Consider the following 24534-nt stretch of genomic DNA (forward strand, 5'->3'; position numbering starts at 1 on the left):
TGATGACAAAAATATGTATAATTACTTCATTCTCGACTTCTAACCTCAAAATACGACATGAATAGGATGATGAACGGTACCCCATTACCACTCGACAATGAGGTTTTATCTAAGAAATTGCATTCCAACGCTGAGTCAATGGGCAGTCTTTGTTATCCGTAACGAGTCGCTACAGATACCGAACAAGAGTATAGTTATTGAGTGTAATTCCCTTTTACTGACGATAATATCATCTTGTGACATTACCGTGCAAATATCAAGGTCATTGCCTCACCGTATACGTGAAGATAATACTGATGTTTTAGTTTTTTGACAATCACTTAAATAAAGACTTATATAATTATGTACAATCTAATGTAAATGTAGTTCAATTTCAATAAGCACAAGAAGCAGTAGATGCTAAATATTTTGTTTACAAAAGTGCAGATAAGATAGCATAACTACAGATAATGAAGAACGATGATAAAACGACAGCTAATGTCAACTTGACTTGTGGAATATGTAAAGGGCCATTGTTTGATGTATCAAAATCTCAAGATGGTGAATTAGCTACGTAGAAAGGGAGTTAAAAGATTTCACTTCACTTGGCAAATGCTGCTGTAGTCTATAGACTGAAACTGCATTATTGTGTCACCAGTTTTAACGTGAAACGTAACGTATCGCGACAATTATGTGGCATATTTCCAATAGGCGTTAGATGACATCATGGGTGATGGTAGAACCGCTTGAAGTAAGGGGTACTTAACCTACAAAGAATTATAGGTATCTATATGCTTTATGTTCATGTATTGCGGTTAAGTAAATGAGTGAATGAATACATTTTTGTTGTAGGCACTAATACTTTTGGGGAGGATAATCAACAAATTACTCAGATATCAAACCAAGTTTACATACCTACCTAAATCGAACGATATGAGTTATTGCTTAGGTACCTATGCTACAGTTAGGTAGAAAACGGAAAACCCAAAATTGAAGGAAAAGTTGGATTCGGAAACAGCAGCTTTTAATTTAATATTTACGCTACATCTTTCGTACATACGTTTGATTTTAATATTTCCTATTCCCCGGTTTTGGGTCTTCATCTTTTCATTTGCAATTGTTCTGTGCGTGTTAAAAGCATTAACACAAGCACTAATTTTAACCGCTTACAACCGTTGTAAGTATTTAGTCAATGTAATGGAGTCACAGGCAATAAATTAAACATCATGGCGGATTGCCAAAGACGTCCAACGAACAACACCACATTAGATCGCTTTAGAAGTTTTGTTTGAAATATTTGCTCTTGTACACATTGAATTCTTTGTGGGTTACGAAAGAAGCATGTGTCTTATTGTTTAGCCTAACAAGATTTAAATTGTGCTTCCGCAAGGCATGCCTTCGTCTCCCGCTGTTGCCAAAACATTCCGTATTACATTTCCTCCTTCAAATCTATAACATATGTTCTTCAGCATTATATCTAGATGACCCTAAATGAGTGTAGCGGAACTCAGAGCCACTTTTTATGTCAAGTGACAGTTATTTTACTGCAATTAAGTGAGTTGGTACCAAACAAACAACCTTATAAGGCAGATTTAAAATATTTTATGTGGCCAAAGTTCAGGTTTTGGACCGCTCAAATAGAATAAAGCCATAGTAGACATAACCTTCAGACGGACTTCGGATAAAGTTCAATTCCAAACAGCATGAACCTACTACAGAGGTGTACTATAAATCAAAACATTCTAGTTTACTTACTTTGTTTTTGGTACAGAAGCTCTCGCAACATCGCCTGATAAGATAGATAAAAGGAAAACAATGCTTATCAAATAAGAGACTTGTTTTGTTATCACCATGCCTTTAATTCCATCGTTCATATATTTGCTAAAAATAAATTAAATAATTCAACAATACCTAAAACTTAAAACATTTAAATAAATTGAACCTAAACTGACACGGGTATTTTTGTACAAAAAGTACCGGTCAGATATCTGTGCAAAGGAACATGTGTAACGTAGCTCTAACACGTCACAAAGTCCGAGAACCAAGTAGTTCCCCCCACTTGAAGGATAAAATACAATGTTGCACGAATTTCCATTATAGGTATTTCCTCTACCTGCCCATAATTCAATACACGATATTGATTAGTCATCTAGAATAGCTATTATACTGCGTCGCACTAGCATTATTATACTATGGTACTACATAGTACAAACTATTCTTATGATTATTTTATACTTTCAGGATTTTCGCATGATTTAAAACATCAATAACATATACAGATACTTAATCAACAATAACATTGTTAAATTGGTCCAGCTTGAGAGATCTTTTTTCAAACATTTAAAGCCTAAACTTTGATTAATACATATTACAAAAAATACTAACACCAGCGCAGCACATCCGAATTCACTTATATAGTTTGGTACATCCGGCTATTTTAACTCAGGAACAAACATAGTCTTATCCATCAGTAACGAAATTTCATCTAATGTGTTATGAATATTGAATGTTAGTTAGATTTCCTTGGACCAAACTTTTTCTTCAAATATAAAGTGATAAACTTTTCGAACACATCCTTAAGTGACTTCTTTTTTTTGGAAACCACTGTTTGTATGGGCATTTTACTAACACACTCATTAACGTTTGTAACACTGTTTTGCACATTGATTTTCACTATGTTACTGGAACTGATCATTTCTACACTCCCACAATTCTCCAACACATCGATACTGCACTCTTCACCAGTCATTATAACACTTCCCATGTTTCTACATATCTTTATGTAGTTGTTGTTGCCTATTATCTTTAATCGATGAATGTTCTCCTCCATTTCCATCTTTAAATTGTTCCCAATCAACATGTACTTCTTCATTTTTATTTATATTGTCACTGCATGTGTTTCCGTCACCGCATAAACTAACAAATGAACTTCCAATAGAATTGTATCCTGCTTATATCTGACCGTTTGTGCGGAGATGATGGTGAATCCCCGGTGATACGCCGTTATGAAATCATCAAAGTAGTAGGTATACATATTTAAAAATATGAGCATTATATTGTCCAAGGGCGGATCCAGCTTCGGCGCCAGGGGGGGGTCACACAGTCGTGGTCAAGTCACAAAAAATATTATATTGTAGCGTATACTTCTTTTAATATTAAAAGTAGTAGTATAAATACAATAAGCGCGATCGTAGCGAGCTCGAAATTTTTACGAATGTTTAAGAAAAGTGTTTTCATGTAGAAAATGGCCCGAGCAGAGTGAGCGCAATTTCTCGTATTTATACTACACACACGCGCCAAACAAAAAAGCGCGAGCGAAGCGAGCCCGAAAATTTTTGTTCTGGTCGAGGACTAAGGTTAAAAAAGTGTTGTTATGTAGAAAATGGTCCGAGCTGAGCGAACGCGATTTCTTGGACATAATCACAGACGCGAAACTGAAAAAAGCGCGAGCGAAGCGAGCGCGAAAATTTTTTTTCAGTTCGAGGACTAAAAGTAGATGAAAACGCTTTCTTGATGTATAACAAATATACAGCACAAATACAAGAAAGCGCGATGTTCATGAGATCAGGGCCGTCTAGCTTATGTAGCGCCTGGGTGCAATCATCACCCAAGCGCCACCTATGTATCTATTGAAAGATTTTGAGTAGTACATATTTATCGAAGTACTTTACAAGGAATATAAATAAGAACGTTCGAACGAAAATCACTTTTTTGGACTAAGAAAAAATGTTTCCAAATCATCGTAGGCTCAATTTTAGGCTCACTGTTGGCCAGATTTAAGTTATGAAAGTCGAGACGGGACAACATAATTGTAAAAATTAGCGCGATCGAAGCGAGCGCGCAAATTTTTTAATTTTGGGACACAAAAAGTTCATAAGTTTTAAAAAGCGCTGTAAAGTAACAAGCAGTCGGAAGCGCAAACTGTTTTGTTTTTGAGGACCCCATAAATATTTTTTTTTTGCTATATTTGACTTATGAAGTTATCAAGGGAAGGCATATATAATATTGCGCGAGCGAAGCGAGCGCGAAATTTTTTGACTCTACGACACAAAAGCACCTGATTAAGTACATTGTAAAGCAACAAGTAGCCGCGAGCGCAGCGAACGCGAACTTTTTAAAATTATTTGTTTGAAGACTCACAAATCAGACTGGGAATTACGTACAATTAAAAAGGAACCGTGATTAGAGCGAGTGCCATTTGTGTTCGTTGATTCGGTGCGTCAATAAAAATAATAAACAATCAGAAATATAGTACCTACAGACATAGTCATTTACTCAGGAACGTAGTGAGCTAGCATTTTTTCACTTAGTTGGAGGATGTTAAAAGTTAAAAAAAAAATAATCAAAATGATCAATCCAACAAAGCGAAGGCGACTTTTTTGTCAGTATCATGATACAATGTGGAACTTCCTTATCCAACGGGTGTAATTTCTTCGAAATTTCCTGGTGGTGGGGCGTCTCGCTGCGCCCCTGATATCGAGGCGCCCGGGTTATTCGCACACCCTGCACTTAGGTTAAGACGGCCCTGCATGAGACTAATACATTACAGCATGTAATGTAGACAACCCGGACAGCGGATTCTTAGTAACAGGGTCCCGCTTCCTCCTTTTGGGTACGGATAAAGAGTAAATAAAGAATAGAGAGCGAGCGTTGCGAGCACGAATTCTTCAGCAAAACTACTCTACCTGTAACTATGTAGGTATCTACCTATTCACTCGAAATAAAAATTATCTTATACTTATAACAAAAACATAAAACATCGTGTTTAACCATTTCAATTATTGGTCCTCTTAGGTCCTGAACCAGGCCCAGGGGGGGGTCATGACCTTGTGACCTACCCCCTGGATCCGCCGTTGATATTGTCGTGTTTATATTTTCAGTTACTTTATCTCTGTTTTAATAGTTATCGCTATAAATGGAGTTGCGGGACTGACCTCTGCCAATTTGTAATGTTTCCCACGATCCCATTGTTGATTATAATGTAGCACCCCTGCAGTTCATATTTCACAATAGGCAATTTGCATGGTGTTTATATTAAACCATTCAAATGTATGCGGATAAATCTAGTCAATGCCATACTTAGGTGCTGTATAACTATGGCTAGGAGTGTCGTAGATAGTTTTAATAATTGTCAATTTGCATGAGCGTTGGAGGCTTGACTTGATGGCTGCAGGTCAGGTCAAGTACCGCGGTTTACCCGTCTTGAGGTTATCGAGATTTATTGTTATCAAGGTTCCACGATATTCTATTGCATCTGACGCGACACATTAATTACCATAGCACATAACTACATTTTTCATCCAAAAGCCATTAAAAAAATATGTCAGTGACAGCAGTGTATCTGAGTATATAACCTTAATATCTCTTTGTTTGTAAAATGTTATGAGAAAGTTTTTATGGATGAACAGAACAACTAGTCTGAGGTAGCAATTTGCAATCGTTATTGTATTAATATATTTGGTTTCATCTGAGGCAGCGTTTGTTGTTGACGCCGCCATTTTAATTTGGTCGAGAATAACCGTCTCGGTTCAGTTTTAGTTTCGCGAGAAGCGGCTGCTCGTTAGACGATCACTGGGACCTGTTATTTGCTTCGCCGACAATGGCATCCGACTCTAACTCTAGAACGATCTTGCGTGAAATTGCCTTTTGATCGTCGTTTTTATTTTTAACTTGTTTTGTGTCCGAATGAATATATTATTTGGACAAAAAGTTGCTTTAGGTTGGAGATCGATGCAGATTCAGTTCTGGATTAGATTTAATTCAGACAATTCGTTTAGAAATGAGGTCTAATAAAGTGTACCTGTCACTCCTAAGACGTCAATATTTCCTAAGAATTTATTGGAGGTTAAATTCCTCTCTGGGGATAATGAATGATGTCATTATTCATCCAAAGAGGCTCTTAGAGGCTAGGCTCGCTAATTGTATAGAGGCAGTGCTTGCGCGGTTATTGATTATATCCGTGCTCATTAGGCGCAAGTCAATAAGCACGTTGTTCTTGGCTGCGCGTCTGCTCCACCATTTATTATCTGGCTGCAGAACGCATCAATTACGGATATTAATTCGAGATGCAGAGCAGAAATAGATCAAACTCATGCGCATCTGATGTATGCAATCACGGTTGCATCTGTTTGATTCGTTTAATTGTATTTTGATTTTGTATGGCGTTTGTTATGCGTGTTTTGTTTGCTATCATGATGACGTCATGTCTAAACATTGCACATAATATTATTGTAATTGTTACATCAATGAGTGATGAATTTAAAGATCCATTGTTATAATAATAGTCTCGTGTTTTGATTATTTTCAAATCATTCGATTGTTGTTTTATCAACATATTTAGTTAAAGGAAAGTAATTAAAGATGAGTCAGGAATACTAACTACATATTCTCAAAGCTCCGACCCTATAATCATCCACATGTGACTAAAATAGTAAAGAATGCTGACGACGACGGGAACAAATGACAATAGGTCATTAGAGTTATGTATGATACTAGAAATATTTGGCGATGGTGTTGCTCTACATTCGAAGAACATTAATCTACTTAACCAGTAATAAAGGCTATATGTTACGTTATCGCAAAGCAAAGTCGTTACGTTTGGTGTTGCGTCACCTCTTCTAATATGTACATGACCGGTCGCTTTGATCAAGCGTAGCGAAATCCAATTGGCGAAATATTATAAAAACCTTGATTTATCTTTATCTGCGTGAATTTTCTGTTCAAAGCCACCACGTAGTTTAGCGGACTTCTAATGCAATAGTCGTTTCCTAGTTTTATTGGCTGTAGTTGCTAATTTTGCGCAAGGAAAATCAAATGAGGTGTCCCAAACAACGACTTGACTAATAACTGTGCGAATGCAATAAAATGGCGGTTTAGCGTTTAGGTAACAAAGTCCGTGCTTTCAATCGACATTCGGCTGGCTCTCGGCCGAGTCGCAGAGTCGCGCTTCTTGGAATTAAATGTCGCACCGCTCCAAATAGTTCGTTGCACTGTCCTCGCATCCAGCCATGGTGACCTTACTCGAAACCAGACCACGTGGCTCATTTGGTATCACAGATATTATTAAACTTATAACCGCGTCCTAGATTGCATTCACTTCCTCTTCATAGAATTCTGCCATTCATTCTACTGACCTATTGCAAATATCAATTTTGTATTATGTCCTGTGCCAATTATTGCCGTGGGTTGCTTTATTTATAATCATATCAATTACAATCTTGTTGTCAGTGCAACTTGCTGGAAGTCTATATTTATAGCGTGCAGTTACTGAAGCAGGTAATTCAATTTTTCTCGCTCCAATGAAGTTTTAATTCACATTGCAATTAGGCGTTGGTCCAAAATTATTCTTTGTTCAGATTATTTCTGAGATTGAAGTAATTCCTGCCGTTACACAATATGACGTGCAGATTGCTTTAAGTGGCGTGACTGGACTTGATAGCATCTAAATTGCAAATGTAACAAGAGCTAAAAAGAGGCTCGCTTGATTGATTTTCCGAGTAATAAGATAAAATGGAAAAAAAAATATGTAACAAGCAACGATCACACTCTTGAATAAGTAATAAAATGCATGTTAAATATTTAGATACAAATATTTACGGATTTTGAGGTAGACGACATCATCATATCAAACACAATAATCAGGATGATCAGGAAAAATTTTCTATAGCCTCGTATTCTGCATTCTTGATCCTACTTGAGCTTTACTGTCAATTGTAATTATAAAGATAAATACCACGTTCACCTTTGTTAGTGGGTAATTAGTTCATAGTCATTGTGCAATCTGACCCGGGTACCAGTGACTGTGCTGTCATAGTCACAAGTAACTCGCAGTCATGTGCCGATGCCCGGTTTGTATTCAATATCTGATGATTAGTGTCATGGGTGACAACTAGACATGTAAAAGTAGCCCAAACGGACTGAGGAATTGGTGTCACTCATGTTGTGATGAGGTTACTTGTTGTCCAGCCAGTTTGTTACACAAAGGAGTGTTTAGGCATGACCAGAAACTCATTTCATAAGTTTAGCGTTGGTTTCTTCATTTTCAGAATCTCCAGGAGATTTTCTGGTCCTAGTCCTAAAGTAGTCAAACTATCAACGTTCATGTCAACTTGAAAATATACCTTTCCATATCTTCTATATTCGACTCTTCTCCAAAACTAAAATGCGTTCACTTTTAACTCTTAAATTCATATGAACTTTATGTAAAACTTTTGTATCAAAGTTACCTAGTTTTCTACCACATAATTAGGTAAGTGGCAACAACCGTAACAAATGACGTAATATAACAAAGCTGTTGTGAATTTTTGCTTTCGTTAAGAGTTAAATATGATATAATAAAAGTGCCCGAATGGGTTGCGCCAAAGTGCCGTGAGAATACGAATTTCAATTAGTTTGTACATTTTCATTAGGTTTGTTAGTAACATGTTATACAATTTTATTAAGATCAAACTGTTTTTGGTGATACAGGAAAAAGGTTTAGTAGGTTTTCAGATTGTATTCGTAATCGTAACTTGCTCCTTAAGTAGGCATTCGTAGGTCCATAAAAATACCGTAACTTTACCGTATCTAGTGAAAACATGAACAAATTGTACATCTATGAAAATGTGTTAAATCCAGTGATTACTGCATTTAATAAATACTAGCCTGACGTCAATTTAGAGTTCAAGTAAAAGGTCAATTGCCAATTTCCTTTGAGATTGTCAGTGGCTAATTGCTTATTGAGGAGATCTATGCTCTGGCCCACAATTTGAATAGTTTGGAGCCAAGATGCTGTAGATTATGTACCTACTGATAGTCTGGAAATTCAAGACTAAAATAATCGACCAAATACATCTCTCAGAATGGATTACCCCAAAACCATCCAGTGTTTTATTTTTAAGCTAATTTACTTCGGAGAATTGGTTTTTGTATGAGTTTTCCTGCACGTGAGGAGTTTCTTCTTAGATCAAGAGTGTTTATTGTTATTTTGCGGGCTTGTTATTTTTAGCAATTGCTTCGAGTATAGGATCCGAGTTCGGAAAGTCTACTTCATCTGAAGATGCTTTTGGATGAAAAATCTTACCACTTCTTCGTGATTCATTTACGTGCTTAGATACCTAGACGTAGATTCCTTTTGTGTTCTAATCATTATTTACAAACGAATTAACCTTCCCACAGTGAAAAAAGTTTAACACTGAACCATTTTCTGTTGTTAACATAAAATTAGTTATTAGTCAGGCGCGTTTAACAATTTATTTATATTTTATGGCATTTCACACGACGGCACCGACACCACAATAAGCTCCCACCGTAAAATGGTAGACATCACTCGTTCAGGTACCTAACTCGAAGTCGACTAAAAAACAAAATTGACAGCCAACGTCCAACGTAATATATTAATGAAAAGATGGGATAGAAAAAAGATATTAGAATTCGAATTTTAAAAGGCGGCGCGTTCAAGCATCTGTGCTAGAGTTTATTTTGTTTGAGTGTTCGAAAAAGAAAACAAAAGTGTGGACGTTCTTTTCTCCTATTTTGCCTCTGACCTCGGCTCTTATTGACAATGGCTGCCAGAATGAAATATGGCGCGCCTCTAACGAAAAAGAGATTAGGTGGACGATATTATTTCTTGTCTATTGTAGAGTATCGGTGCGGCGCGGCACTGTTTGCCGTTTGAAATGCATTTCACCGTGTTATTTTTTTAATCACCTGTTAAGCTGTGACGAAGGTTATACTTATTTTCTTAGGATATCAGGGCATCCATCATATTATCATTAGCATAACAAATAAACTTGATTTACAAGGATAAATTAGTTGATTTGCATCTAGAAGAAGTAAACGATACTACATAGAACAGTAAATTATCAATAAAAAAAAAGACTGTAGCATGAGTTAGAAGCATTAAAGCATAAAATAACGCCTATCTATAATTGAATAGTAGCAAGTGATCCAAATCAGCGCATAAATATCGGGATGCGTTGGCGCCTGGGTTAGTTGACCAGTAACACATGTGCGGAGGGCGGGAGGGGAGTCTGGAGGGCCTGTAATGAAGCGGCGCGTGTGGCAGAGGGCAGACACAATAGCCGCCGCCGCCGCCGACGCGCCGAGCCTTCTCAGAACCGGTCCGAGGGCAGCGCTCCGCCGAATTTCGCGTCGACCACCCATCGCCCGCTCCGTCCTGGGCGATACTTATCGCGCCTGTATTTATGACTAGAAACACCATTACAGATACAGTCCCCAGGCGAAGAAATCGCAACTCGAGACCACCCGTTGTAGTTTCTGCTGCCAGTGAAATAAATCGCTCTGCGGTTTCTGCCTGCGCTTGCCGTTTGACTTATGCTTGGTAACAGCCGCGCTGTAGTCATAAATTCTCTGATTGAACGACACCCGTCTCATTCTTGAGCAGCCTGTTAACACTTCGGTATACAAATTTTTTGAATCACTTTCAATAAGCAACCCTGGAGCCTTGCTTAGTGTGGAAGGAGAGGTAAAACTGCACCGCTAGATTAGACGCAAGGTGCGAGTGAGATGGAAGCCTGCACCGCTAGTCAGTGCAACGATCTCGCCTACTTAACGTCTACTCTACTCAACGATAGTGTTGTCGTTACTGTCAATCTTGGAATCATCGATGCATTGTCAGATGAATCAGAGCTTGTATGCCATTGTAACGGATATTCCGTACTGAGTTATAAACCCACACGCTAGCACACACCACCTTCAGGCTTCAGATTAGTTTCTGGTTCTGTGTCTCTAACTTGATTTATTTTCAACGTGTGAATGTATTCTATTAGGCGCAACCATCATTTCTCAAACGATTCCTTCATCAAACTTCAGTCGCTGACGCACTTTAACAGTAAGTTAAAAAAGTGAGTGACATTAGAGCGATCGTAAACGAACTTGTCTGTTGCCTTGTCGCGGCCACATTATAAATAGATGACGCATCTACCGAAATACTTATATTGGCAGAGAACGTTACATTAAATAATATGGATGTCTACTCCACGTGAATCTAGATGAATAAGAATATAAGAATTGTCTCTAATGAAGCAATCTTGTTTTAAGATTTATAGAGGCAACTGGAATAGATATTATGAGATAGTCGATATGTTGGTGCTGTAGTTTAGATTAATAATATTGCAATCGATAAATATGGATCGAGTGGTCCCATCCCTGAGGCGTACAGTTCATTGAGTAAACCTGTGTCCGGGGCTGCGCCGCGGGCGCGCACGAACTGCCCGTGCTGGTGTGTGCGTCTGTGTCAGCCACTTATTTGTTGTGAGCACTCGTAAGTTTAGAAGCTCGCCGGCGCCCGCTCCGCTCTCCAACGTGTTTCGTTAGCTTTAACAGTTGTTATTGTATATTTATTGTTGTTGTTCGTTTCTCTGGGAATTATGGGTCGGTCTTTTATGTTATTACTGACTATCAAATATTTTTTAGATGATTTATTAATAAAATAACCATATTCATATTCAAGTGTCTGGTAAAAGGAAAGATTCTTTCTACTTCGAATAATAGACATAACGCTAGAATTCCAGCTTTGCAACATAAACTTTTCGGGATAATTTCTTAACTGGATATTGAGTTCTTAAGAACATTTTCTATTACCGTCTTTTTCTGCTATCAATGCAATGAAGTTAACTACTTCATTATCAATGATTGTATAAATCTAAACGAAAGCTTGTTTAATAAACATAGATTTCCGTGTTGACTCTGACATCGGTAGCACGAGCGAGGGAAAGTTAAACTTTCTGAATACTGATCGATTAAAAGTAAAAGTGCCTTCTATGTATTTGAGAACCTTAATTTGCGTAATAATATGTTATGCGAATTACGTGTAAGAACGTTATAATATGGTATGAACTGAATCCAAAGTGTAGTTACACCATATTTGATGGTGAAAAGAATATAAAGCAGATACATAAAACCATGTCGCATTGCTCAATAAATACATAAAGGTGTGAAGAGACATGCATGTATGTATGCAATGCAGTCTGAAAGGTGGCATAGGAGGAAAAATTGCGCTGACAATTAACCAGAATTCTTTATCGGCAAAAATGAGGATCGGAAGGAGTCAGATGTAAAATGAGCCGTACAAAAACGATACGAAAAAGTGATGACTTGTTTGATGAGAATGATAACGCGATGATAATTAAGTTACGTCTCGATTAAGAATCGAGATAATATTGAGTAACTGACTAGTTTTGATTTCTTGCAACGTCCATACATGATGGATGACTTCCGGATACCAAAAGAAGAATTCTGGGTCACAGTGGACATTTTGGGCTTCTCATTCGTTTAAAATTGGATTGCTGTTATTAACCTAATGACAATCGCTCTTGTGCTAATTATTGAACAACAATTAAAACAGATTTGCTAGTTCAATTTATCCCTAACCGAATAATTAACTTGTAGAAGTAAGAATCGTTTTAATGTTACAATGTTCGCAAATGTCAAGAATCACTATAGTCTATGGAATTTCCGACACCTCCAGCCCTTTTAAGGTGCGTCGCTGCGACATTAGCCATGTATTGCGCTTAGTAACGTATAAGTAGTGGAAAGTTGTTGGCCCATCGCCGGTCTCGGTATCGCTAGGTCTTATAAGTATATATATTTGATGAGGAAAATCATGTCTGGAAACTAAAACTAAATTGATTGCTTTGCTACTTTCGAATATAAAAAAACTTGTTAAAAGTTTAATTATGTTTCTGAAATGAAGAATTTGAGGAGTAGGTCAATCCATTTCGTTTTCGGCTAGAATTCGACCTGAAAGATGCAGCAAAGTTTGCACAAGTGTATCGGAGTACAACGAACAATGTCCCTGTTCGACGCGACGTTTTCTACAACAACTAGGTAGTTTAGCTGGCGCAACATCGTCATCATACTTTAATACAATTCCACCATCTTACAAAGAGCCGCCGTAAAATCCAAAATTACCATTTATTGCTTCATTATTGCTCTGGTGAGGGAAGCGGGGAGGGTCTGCTTACATTGGATGCCGATAACAACACGCAGTTTGTATAGCTGTGCAAATAGAGTCGGTTTGGTAGCAACACGCGCGATACCAAGAACTTTCTCGTTTACTTACCGTTGTACTTAAATTATATTTATCTTTGTTATTTCTATTAAGTCACCTACGGATGTGAACTCTGATAATGTTGTTTGCTTGCACCTTTTCGTTGAAGTATTATTTTTTAACGTTTACATTGATTGTCAAACACGATAATGTCGGCTAGTGACCAAAGGACTTTAGAATGACTGCGTTGTTGTGTGTGTCTACATAAAGTAATATTAGTAACGATTCAAATATGTAAGTCGAGGAGGTCAACAGAATTGTGGGCGATATACATTTGGATATACATGCTAAAATACTGCGTAGTATTGTCAGGCCACCCATGTCAAAAACAAAGGGTTCAGTGGCTTAGCAGTATTAGTTATCATGAACGTGCAGGCACGTAGGTACAGTCAACGTCCTCACTATATTGTTTACAGTATATAACAAAGATAAATCGCCACTATAGAGGAAAAAAGCATTCCAGTCAGGTTCTATAATAGGTGTTTATTTTGAGCTATGATAATCTGATGATGGAACGTGTTCAGGGGCTACTTCTCCTTTGCCGTTCTGGGTTGGGTTTTAACATTTTAAAACGTTAATAGTGGCTACTGCTTTTACAAATCCTAATAAATATGGATACCATAAGTTCTTAGTCCTGTGAACTAGATGAAAATAAAGAAGAGAAATGGGCTTCCTCATCTAGATGATTGAAGATCGTATGGCATAAGGATAAATCTCCAAATCTTCCCGTTTTAAAAACCAAGATGGTGTCTGTCTATGAAAAATTATAATAATTATAAAATTAAGGCATTTCCTGAATATTTACTTCGTCGCTCTCTCTTCACAGTCATAATCTGCGTAATATTTTTAATTATGCCTATAAACACGACAACTGTTGACGTAAATCATAATATGACACCGTTACATGTTTTATTTTAGAAACGTTTTCTACATAATTTTATATTCATTCATATGCGTTGTGTGATATTGATGAATATAGATATTTATTTATACGATACCTTCCTGTTTTCATATTTCATAATAAGTAAGTTCAGTCAAATATGATTAAACGGCTTTATTTTGCTAATGGTGAATGATGTTCGTAGTCCATCTTAATTGATGTTATTTGGTATGTTTCATCATCCTCATCCTCCGAGCCTTTTTCCACACTATGTTGGGGTCGGCTTCCAGTCTAATCGTTTATTGTTCTGCGAAGATCAAAGAAATTTTTTTCTTTAGCACTAGAATTATCGAGTTAACTCAGTACCTAATTCTCATATAAAATAACAGTTTTTCATCCTTGAGAATATAATCCATTTAAGTTTTAACCCCAGCGTTAAAAGAAAGAGCATCATCCCTACAACCTACAACATTGCAAATCAAAGCACAAATTAAAACTATTAAATCATTCAAATAAAGCCAAACATTCCTGTCTAAACAATAATTGTGAAGGTTTTTTGCATCAATAAATTGGCACCTAAGTATAGCTTGGTTAGGCTTGGTGTAACTAATTGGTGCGAGAAGAGTGGAGTCGTGGGAACTCGCCCGCGGCAATCTGGCTGCTTCATTGAACCTGCCCATGAATAAAGCTATTGTTGCTATGCAATTTATCTGGTTATCAGCTAATTTGAGCTTTGGTTCTTCATTAAAACTGGCTCGGAATCCATTGATTTGTTGGTTAATGAGTTTTCTAGAACAGTCAACGACTTTTCCTTCGAAAAGAAACTTATGAATTCCATGTTGATGAAGATGATGGAAATAATACCCTTAATAGAAAAGGAAAGGTTATTTTCATTCAAGTCTTCGTAATTTCAGATCTTTCCTCAAAGCCCTCATCGGTGACGTAAGTATGTGCGTACCTTCCACACAAGACACGTGTGCTTAGGTTCAGAATCTTTCGATTGTACTCATTTTCAACGTTCGTATTGATTTTCCTTCAAATGTAACTGTTATAAAGTCCCTTTTGTATGCAGTAGATTTGCGGTAAATTCTGGTCCTATTTATCACACGAGAGATGCATGAAAATGAAAATGATGTTTTTCCTGCAGCTTTCAAACAGAAAATATTTGGAATAACGACCACAATTTCTAATAGTATAGGAAAACGTGAGGAAAGCATTTCTGACTCCCCCTTTGCTTAGATATTACCTATGTTTCGATCTCTCTATTTCTAACTGATGATATATCTAAGATTAAAGTAAGTAGTTACGATAAATATCTTGTTCAAATACATATAAATAACATGAAAGCTGGACTTCCTAGGAAAGCAATCTCGTATGTTTGTGGTGTTGTACATTACTTTCCAGTTTCCTATCAGTTTATCGATGGCACGTACCTAATGATTGTAAAGCAAATGAATTTTAATAGATCTATGTACGATATCTTATCGTCCATATAGATTGTGGATTATATCTTCCTATCTAGTCTGTGATTCACAGCGTTATCGGTTTACAAAATGACAAGACTACCGCAATTTCCGATTTAACACTTCAATGTCGTGTCTTAAAATATTAAACACGGTATTTAAAAAAATTATGCCAACCCAAATTACAAATAGAGTCTGTCGTCATAAATCAACATGTTGTAACCTCGGTATTGACAGGGTTTGGGCCAATGTGGAGCATATCACACGCCTGCGAACGTCGCTGCGCGTGCGTCTCACACGTGCAGGGCGCGGGCGACCAGCTGACTAGAGAAAGCCGCCTCGCTTGCCACACCCAGCTGCAAGTTTTCCGCTTGTTCTATAGATACGAAGTTTTTGTGCATTGTGAAACTACGAACCTGTGAAGCATTAGGATTTCCTTTGATCTTTAGAGTACTTCCAGAATTCAGAATCGAATTGAAATCAAATAAGACACTATGCATCGATGAGACATGAACGCAAAGTATGCGTGCATACAACATGAACACATTACTATTCAGTAATAGATTATAATGCCTGTTCATTTGCTTTATAGACTAGTAAACACCCTGTCTCCTGGGTCCTGTTCGCGCATATGGAACGAGCTTGGAATTTTAAATGCGGTGTCGTCACCAGCCCTGAGGTCATTCCCGGGCGTATCCCTTCACTTACTATGTGCAAGAGTGCCCAACGACTGCATTCGAAATTACCCTGAGACAGCAGATGACTCATAGTTAATGCTTGATTAAAAAGTTGGAGTAAGACACGTTTTGAAACATCAATCAACATTCTTAGTATCAAAGTCATCTTCTTTTTCCCTGAAAATTATTTTGACTGAGGAAAACTTTCCATTTGATTTATCTTCGTTAATCAATTGGCAGTCTGCAAAGTGAATATTAATAAAAAGTAGGTATTTAATCGTTTTACTACTGTGAAACGCCCAGAATCAGCAGGTTCTACAATCCAAAAGCTAGTTTCGACTGACTCACCTGTCTTCAAGGAATCGCTAATCGATAGATAAGACGTTCTCAGTGACTCAGGCATTCATCATGTTTGTTATCAAATATTGAAATCGAACTTTATGCGTTGTAAAATAGCATGTTATAAATCTTTTGCATGTGTCATGTCACAATTAAATAAAAAGCTTTGTCGGGGTGAGTGAACAATGGTAAAACATGGTACGATGGAAGTCATGTTCACGGAATAGCCATCACTGCGCGCAGTAGACAATATAATGTGAAATGAATTGTTTCCCTCTCATACGGTGACCGCAAACATTTATCGTTCAGTGGTTTAAGCCAGTTTTGTTGTCAAAGTGGCCTTTTTGATTTTTTCGCTCTTTTTTCTGCGGTTCGAGTTTTCACTTTTGTTTCAAGGTTGATGATACACTTGCTAAACCTAAGCTGTATCAAACCTATGTTAAACATCACCTTATTTGTATTGAGAAATCAGAAACCTAACATCTTTCAAATCAAAATCAAATCAAATCAAATCAAATCGTTTATTTTGCAAAGAATTTTCATGTGTAAGTTATCGCCCACATCTATGATTTCTTTATTTGTTAGTTCGTATCTGTTAAGGGATTAAATTTTTTTACAGAGATTTTTTTCCAACTGATATTGTTTATAAATAATGAGGTTTTTATGCGACCTACCGCCGACCCCACATTTGTTCGAAACGAAGTGATAAAATTTATAAAATCCAATCATTTGAATATAAATAGCTTTGTCTGGTTTATTTCTTTGGACATGGTGATTAAATTATAAAATGTTATGTAAATATGTTGTGAAGGAGGCGCCGCCAGTAATGGGCACTCCTATTTTCCCAGGAGTGTCGGTAGAGGTGAAGATTGTAGATAAAATCAAATATGTACGTAGTTGGGACATATTATATCTACTACTAGCAAATATGTTGTTTTATAATAAGATTAGGATTCGCTGAGAATAAAGCTAACTGAAGTGACGCGAGATGATGATAGAAGATGTTACATAATAATTGGTTGGGATATACCGAATATTGAATAGAGAAATAAAATAACATTACACCAAATATGTATTTAGTAAAACTGCAGTATTGTAAAATCCCTAGTTCCTCATAAACTGACGTAAAACGACCAGCATGTTTTATCGTTTCCACGAAAAACGCTTTCTCTACCGTCAGCGGTATTGCTCAAAGAATCTTGGTTAATGTCATTACAGCCTGCTATTGGCAGTAGGTTTTGTAACGTCTTAATTTTAAACTTTTCTCTTCCACGGTTTGTGTGGTAACAATCTTTAAAATACTGCTTTACGAAATTGCTGCCTGGTTTTATTTTATCTAAAATTTTTTTTCCACTTCTAAATTCGTTCTTTAGTAATCTTTTTTCTAGTGATGTAAGTCCTTACGGTTCACACTTCCGAAATGCTTAAGGACCACTTGAAGATCAAGATACTATGTCACATGCTCACGTCCGCTTTCTAACACCTTACATTGACAACTTGTTGCTTTTGCTAAACAAGGAAAAGCTTTTCCGAGTAATTCAATGGCTATAGCTTGACAAATATGACAAATAATTTTCTACAACTACTTTTATTTACAAAAAATCATTAGTAGGTACAGGTACTTATTCGGCGCAGGTTAATGCACAATATGTTCTCACGGGACCTGCTTTTGCTGACGCTTCTCGGAAGTCAAATACATAAAGGCATTCTTTGGTCTAATGCGCCGACGTTACCGACGTCGTTAATACCATAATTTGTCAATATGTATTTAGGGTTAATATTACTTTTTTTCTTCTTGCCTATAGTCAGAAATTGCTCACTGCTTGGCATACCAGCTTTGTGGTTAAAAAGAATGCATTTAAATCGTAAATTAATCTTGAATGTCTTTAATATGTAGATACAGGCAATAATATGTACAATCACAAGATTTTTTGTTAGCCTCGAATTCCATTAGTGGTGTATGACGTCAATTTGCCATTCAGTCGATTACCGTCGATGACGTGTGTCGATGGGCAACAATACAAGAAGATATCCTCAAGTGGAGTCAAAGGCACGCGTGTGAGTGGCCACATCTGACGAATGTGGGTCACAGACAATAGAGTTGCGTGTTTATGTTTATAAATATCTAGCACACATTCTTGCTAATGTCTCAGTAACAGGAGTTGAACGCGGTGTTCGGGATTCACTGGAAGCTAAATCCAGCCTGACCTAGTTCGTTGTTTCCGTTTCATTTGCAAATTGTGGGCATTCACGTATCTGTTAATATAATTTAAGAAATAATTCCAGAATGTAATGAGGTATTTGCTGGCTGTACAATATCTCTGTTGCCGTATAAGGTAACTAAAGCTTTCTTATCAAGAAACGCGTTTAAGTGGTACTTACCCTTAGAACAATTGAGTGTAACCTTACACGAACAGTTAGCTAGCTCATTTACAAAATGTAAAACTGTAGATATATTTCTATCGTAAAAGTAAAAATATAGGCTTCTTATCTAACCAACATTCAGATAAAGCGAGGGTTTTACGTAGTGAGACACCGTTCTTAGAAACCGTTACCTTGTCTCCTTGCGTGCAGCGACATTGTTACTTTCTGCTTTTGTTCACGACACCTACTAACCGAACCACTTGTGTTACTTATAGTTCTCAAGCCTTACACAGTTTTTTTGTATTTGCACAATACTATATTGCAATTTATTGCATTGTTACTTTCTCTATACAAAATTTTATAGGCAGTTATATTTGGACGATTTCACTTTTAATCTTCCATGGCATCTTATGTACATAAACCATTATGTTAAGTCATATTTTGCTTTTTATTGTAGTCCATGACTCAATTTAAAGCCATTCGATACACTTCGTGCTTTTAGCATTAGTGTTTACGCTGCTAATTGTCTTATTATGTTCATTAATACGCAGATCATACCTACTATATTCACAATTTTTTACAGTTCTGTTGTTTATTTCGGCGATTAACGATTAGGCCATGGCTTTTGATTAATCTAATTAGTATTAATTCACGTATTTGTTTTTAGTTTTGAAAACCTTTGACAATCATGTCGTCTCATTACTGGTGTTGATTGTAAATCATGGCTAATTTAGTAAGCGTAGATATTGAAGTCAATGAACTGTATGCGTTGTTAGTGGTTTATCACAGGGCGCGTTACTAGGACCTGCAATGTACGTGACTTTTCCTTTTTCTTTTATATTTACGTTAAATGTTATCCATATAGACCTAACGCCTGTGTCCCGTTTAATTTCAGTGCGAAAGTTTAAATTCAAAAGTATTATTAAGCATTTTGATAATTATGTAAGTAGAACTCGTCTGTTCTACTCCAGTCGTTACAACTTCTCAGAATATTACCAGTGTGATTTGAATGATAATGATATTATATCACATGGAAGTAGGTACCGAGGTAGCGGTGGATGCTTTGTCAGCCTCCTTCAAGATTTGCTGTTCTAAAGAGCATTAACATGACAATCATGTTGTGCGGATGACCGTGTGCATTGTTCAATTTTAACGGTAATGCAAGTCACATACTTGGAATTTTCATAATGATGAACAGATTTTGAAGGTGCCCCATATCAAGTGGATTAGGTAGGTACCTTAAAATGAAAGTCACTTTCCTTTCCCCATATCAATAAAGGAACATTGAAATAAAATAATTAAAATGCAGTAACTTAGATATATAATGTTGATTCAGTTTATGCTAATTAATATGTTGTAAAAACAGTTGTAATGTTGATAAACTGATCTTTGACAATCCCCTTTCTTATATGAAGTTTTGTGTTCGGTGAATGATGCCATAATTTGACGGTCTACCTTTATTTGCAATGATTGAATCTTTATGGATTATTAAAATACAAACCATAAAAATACTTCAAGAAGTTTTATCATAAATTGTAATTTAGGATTTGTAAAATTACGATTTTATTAGCATTGTGGGAACACTATCAAGATTATAGCTGCCAACTTTTTCCAGACGAAACCTGTCTGTTTGAGACGGTTTTTTTCGTTGATATGAGAGGCCACGAGATGTTGCCGTTAGCTCTCAAAATATGCGCTCGCGACCGGATACTGTTATTTTGATTTATTTTTCTTACGCCAAACTAGAGTTTTATTAGCCAACATATGCCCATTTAATATCGATCTCACATTCTACTATATCGTTATGCGAATCTCGGTATTCGCAAATTAGGGTCTTTATAGTGAACTGTTGAGCGTTGCTTGAAGAAGATTAATAGCAGTGTCAAAAATGTTCGCACGTTTGTTACCACTTTGTGTGTTTCTTTTGTATTTAATACGATTTTAATTAAATCTGAAATTAATTTTCCTTTTATTTGTACCTCAGAGCGATGATGGTTATGATTCATCTAATGATGATTTGATGTGTTATGATTGTGATTTGTTCTAATCAACCGACTTCAAAAAAAGGAGGAGGTTCTCAATTCGGCTGTATTTTTTTTTATGTTTGTTACTCGATTTCTCAAAGACGCCTGGACCGATTTCAATTTTTTTTTTTATTTGAAATGGTATGCTTGTCATTTGGTCCCATCGTCATCAGATCAGGATATGATGGTGGAAACCCTGAGAAATGGGAGCATCTCTTGAAAATTGTAGGCGAGCATAGGTTAAAAACTTGACAATGAGATGTACGTCTGATAACACTATGCAACAGTGAAGGTTTGGAGCTGACCTGATGTTGGAGACGAGAGAAGGTCGAGGGAACTCGTCAACTAAATATGTAAACTACCTTGTGTTTGGGCTTATATTATTCGTATTGATAAGAACTTTCCACTAATGTGGATAGTGACAACTAAACTTGTCACTGAAAAGCCAAAAATAAAAAAACTTTTTAAAAAAAAATAAACGCGACTCCCAAAAACACTGAAAAGCAAAAAAAAAAATATTCTTAGGTGCATCGGCCTAGAAGTCGGTGGCGAAATAAACATATAATCATCCACTAGACACCGAATTTTAGGCCGTTATTAATTTACAACGTTCATGCTAAGCTTTGGTAGTATTGCTGCTAGTCGAATCAATTTAAGGAATGAATGTGACAAAAAAGCAACATCAGATCAAATCTAAGCGATTGTTTAGAGACCACAACATCTAATAAACAAAACAAACAATAAGTGTAAACATATGTAGAAGCAAGCTCGGTTGTGTTATGCCAAATATTTCCGGGCGGGCGACCGACACTGACGTAAGCCGGCACCCAAACATCGTCAAGCCGATGGTTATGATTAGGTAAATTTTTGGTAACTAATGGCCATGTAATTGTTTGTGAAACTGTTTTACGAGATCGCTTTAGGGGAGCTCTAAGTTTCTAAGTAAACTTGTAGTATTGCACGGCGAAAACACGAAGTTATTTGAATTGTGTCGTTGAATTTCTCATCTCGATTCGGTTATCAGGATTTCTTCCATGTCTTCTAAAGACAGTCTCATTTGGTAACTTTACACGATTACAATTAACGAATTCTATTCTTAAAAATGTACCCACTGATTCATTATGAAACAAATTCTTTTATTCAGCATTTTTATTGGCATTGAATCATTTATTATATACATTTTTAAAACAAACTCAAACTGTTTATGTTGAAATAGCATTGTTTGCACTTGTTCTCCTTTGTTTTGTGATTGATATTGTTTAGAAGCACCATCAGCGATTACTGTTGTTCATCTTCAATATCCGTTGAATCGTGATCAGTTAATGTGATACGGATATCGAAAGCATTATCATAATTCACTTGTAATCCATACTGATGTATCTGTGATTTATTATACACCAATTGATTAGAAAGAATTTTATTTTCTTTTTGACTTTAACATGACTTGGCAACTGATTTTGCTGGCATTTTTATAGCGCTATCAATTTGAACTTCCTTTATAATTTTATTGAAACAAAACATGTGTCCTGTCTATTTTTGTCTGATACCTTATGTTAGTCATATTGGATTTACGAGTGTGGTATGTATCAATATTGATATCTTTGCAGAGGTTGGATTATTGCCCAACTTGTGTATGTTATCGCCACAAATATTTGTTACCCAAATAATAGACAACAGAAAAAATAAACTTCAATGCTCATTGTTCCATTTCAGCAACAGTAGGTAGCCTTGCATAATACATGGCGTCATAATGCACAATACATATTTACATAAATGAATATGTAATACAAATCTTGCTGGAGGATGATATTTTTTACTCACCATATAAAGCAATTTTGATTAGCATTTAATTGTTAATAACTGTTGTAAAAAATATGTCCATACGTACACGGCACCGTCTAATAGGCGAGGAACATTATTTGGTGTCATTAACTCTATATTTAATTAGCGCATATGCAGCGTGAACAGCCGTGAGAAAACTTTCGGATTTCAACCATTACTGGAGTTTTCTTCTCAATCAAGAACGTTTATGGAAGCTTTAGTTCGATAACGATTGTTAATAAGGCCACGTTTATAAATGCCAATGTGTTTCTAGGGGAAATTATTGTCGGATAAGGTTTGCAGTTACTGATAAATGTGTATGTTTGCTATTTCAATTACTTCATTCTTTTACAAAGTCCAAAATGTTTTTGTCTATTTATTTTATCTGTAGATTTTATTCGAGGTTTAGAAAATGGCTAAGCAATTGTAGTACGTACCTAGCACCTACTAAAATCTTGACAAATGGCTCGGTGATGAATGCTGTTACCAGCTAAACTCCAAGGCGTTAACACGAGGGCGCGATGAGAGAATAAATCTCGTTGTTAGCATGATTTGTTCGTCGCACACCTGCGCGCGCGCCTCTCGCGCTTCACTCATTTATTATTCAAGCCCATCTGTTTTCATTGGCGATTTATCGCTTTATTTAATAGTTCGATATAGATGTACTGATAAATTCCACGTGGGAATATTTAGGCCTGTATCAAACTTAAGAACTTGAAATGCAAAAACTGGTTCGCTTTTGGAAAACACAAATGGTTTCCTACGTAATTTTCCTGCTCAACAGGTTAGTCTTTTGTCTGCGTATACGCGTGTCCTTTTAGAGATATCCAGACTGACTGGTTTATCAACGCTCGGTTTAAACACCTGGGCCTTGATTGTGAAATCCCGGAATACATAAGTTTTCTTTTTGGTTCGATGCAAAAATTATGGGATTAATCATTTTAAATGTTAATTTTCCTCGTCTTGTTGTTTTTATTGGGTCTGTTAATCCAAGTGGTTGAATGTCAAGTGTATAACTAAGGACAATTTAGTACCTTTTTTTTATTTTTTTACCTTGCTTAATTGTTATTTATCTTTGTCCACAGCTTTCTGAAGAGGTGTCGAGAAAACAGAGCGAGTACCAAAAGTGCCTCGAGTCCTACAAACAGATGAGGGCCAAGTTCGAGGAGAATTACCTTAAATGTAAGACTTTACAAAATTATTTTAGATTTAGATATTACAATCTTTTGAATTCAATTTGAACTCAATCAAAAGTACTTTAGGTACATAGAATTTTAAACTTTTAGCACTCCAAGAATTTTTCTCAAACTCCTTTCTGCCGACTTTTATCAGGTCTTTGAAATTCTTGCAATCTTACGTTCCTTCTTACGTTTTTCTAAATCTTGTTACTCAATCTTCCAGGTCCCACGAGTCGGGGCGGGCGCAAGCTGGACGAGACCCGGGACAAGTATGGCAAGGCCTGCAGACGGCTCCACAGGGCACACAACGAGTATGTGCTGCTACTGGCCGAGGCTACGGAGTGTGAGAGAGCGTTGAGGACGGCTGCGTTACCGACGCTTTTGGACCAGCAGAGGAGGCAGGGAGAGGCTACTGCCACGTCTTGGTGAGTGCAGGAACCTATTGAGGGTTTTATTCGATGATTGTATAACTGCAGTTCCCGTTCTACGGCCAATAGTAGGAGATAGTTAAATTAAGTTACATATGGCAAAGCTTTGACTAAGTAAATAGAAAAAGATCATTATTTTTATACCTCTTTAGTACCTATCTTTAAGTGTAGAGAGTTAGAAATGGTCCCCAAATAATAAACAAGATCCCAACTTTTTACAACAACTTTTTTTTTAGCACAAATTACAATTGAACAAGCCAAACAAAATACATTTCGTAAAATAACTATTCAGTAAAACGGTTATTGATTCAAAGTCAAAGTCAAAAATAG

General features: G+C 36.5%; 1 protein-coding gene across 2 annotated transcripts in view; it reads left to right on the forward strand.

Moving 5' to 3' along the window:
- Positions 1 to 24534, forward strand: part of LOC124634588 (tyrosine-protein kinase Fer) — a 44619-nt gene that overhangs the window by 7539 nt on the left and 12546 nt on the right. For both annotated transcript variants that reach the window (XM_047170212.1, XM_047170213.1), the window contains exons 3-4: positions 23684 to 23780; positions 24000 to 24201. In XM_047170212.1, coding sequence (XP_047026168.1) covers positions 23684 to 23780; positions 24000 to 24201 — 299 coding nt within the window. The remainder of the gene's footprint in view (positions 1 to 23683; positions 23781 to 23999; positions 24202 to 24534) is intronic.

This window comes from Helicoverpa zea, chromosome 11 (genome assembly GCF_022581195.2).
Source record: "Helicoverpa zea isolate HzStark_Cry1AcR chromosome 11, ilHelZeax1.1, whole genome shotgun sequence".
Taxonomy (NCBI): Eukaryota; Metazoa; Arthropoda; class Insecta; order Lepidoptera; family Noctuidae; genus Helicoverpa; species Helicoverpa zea.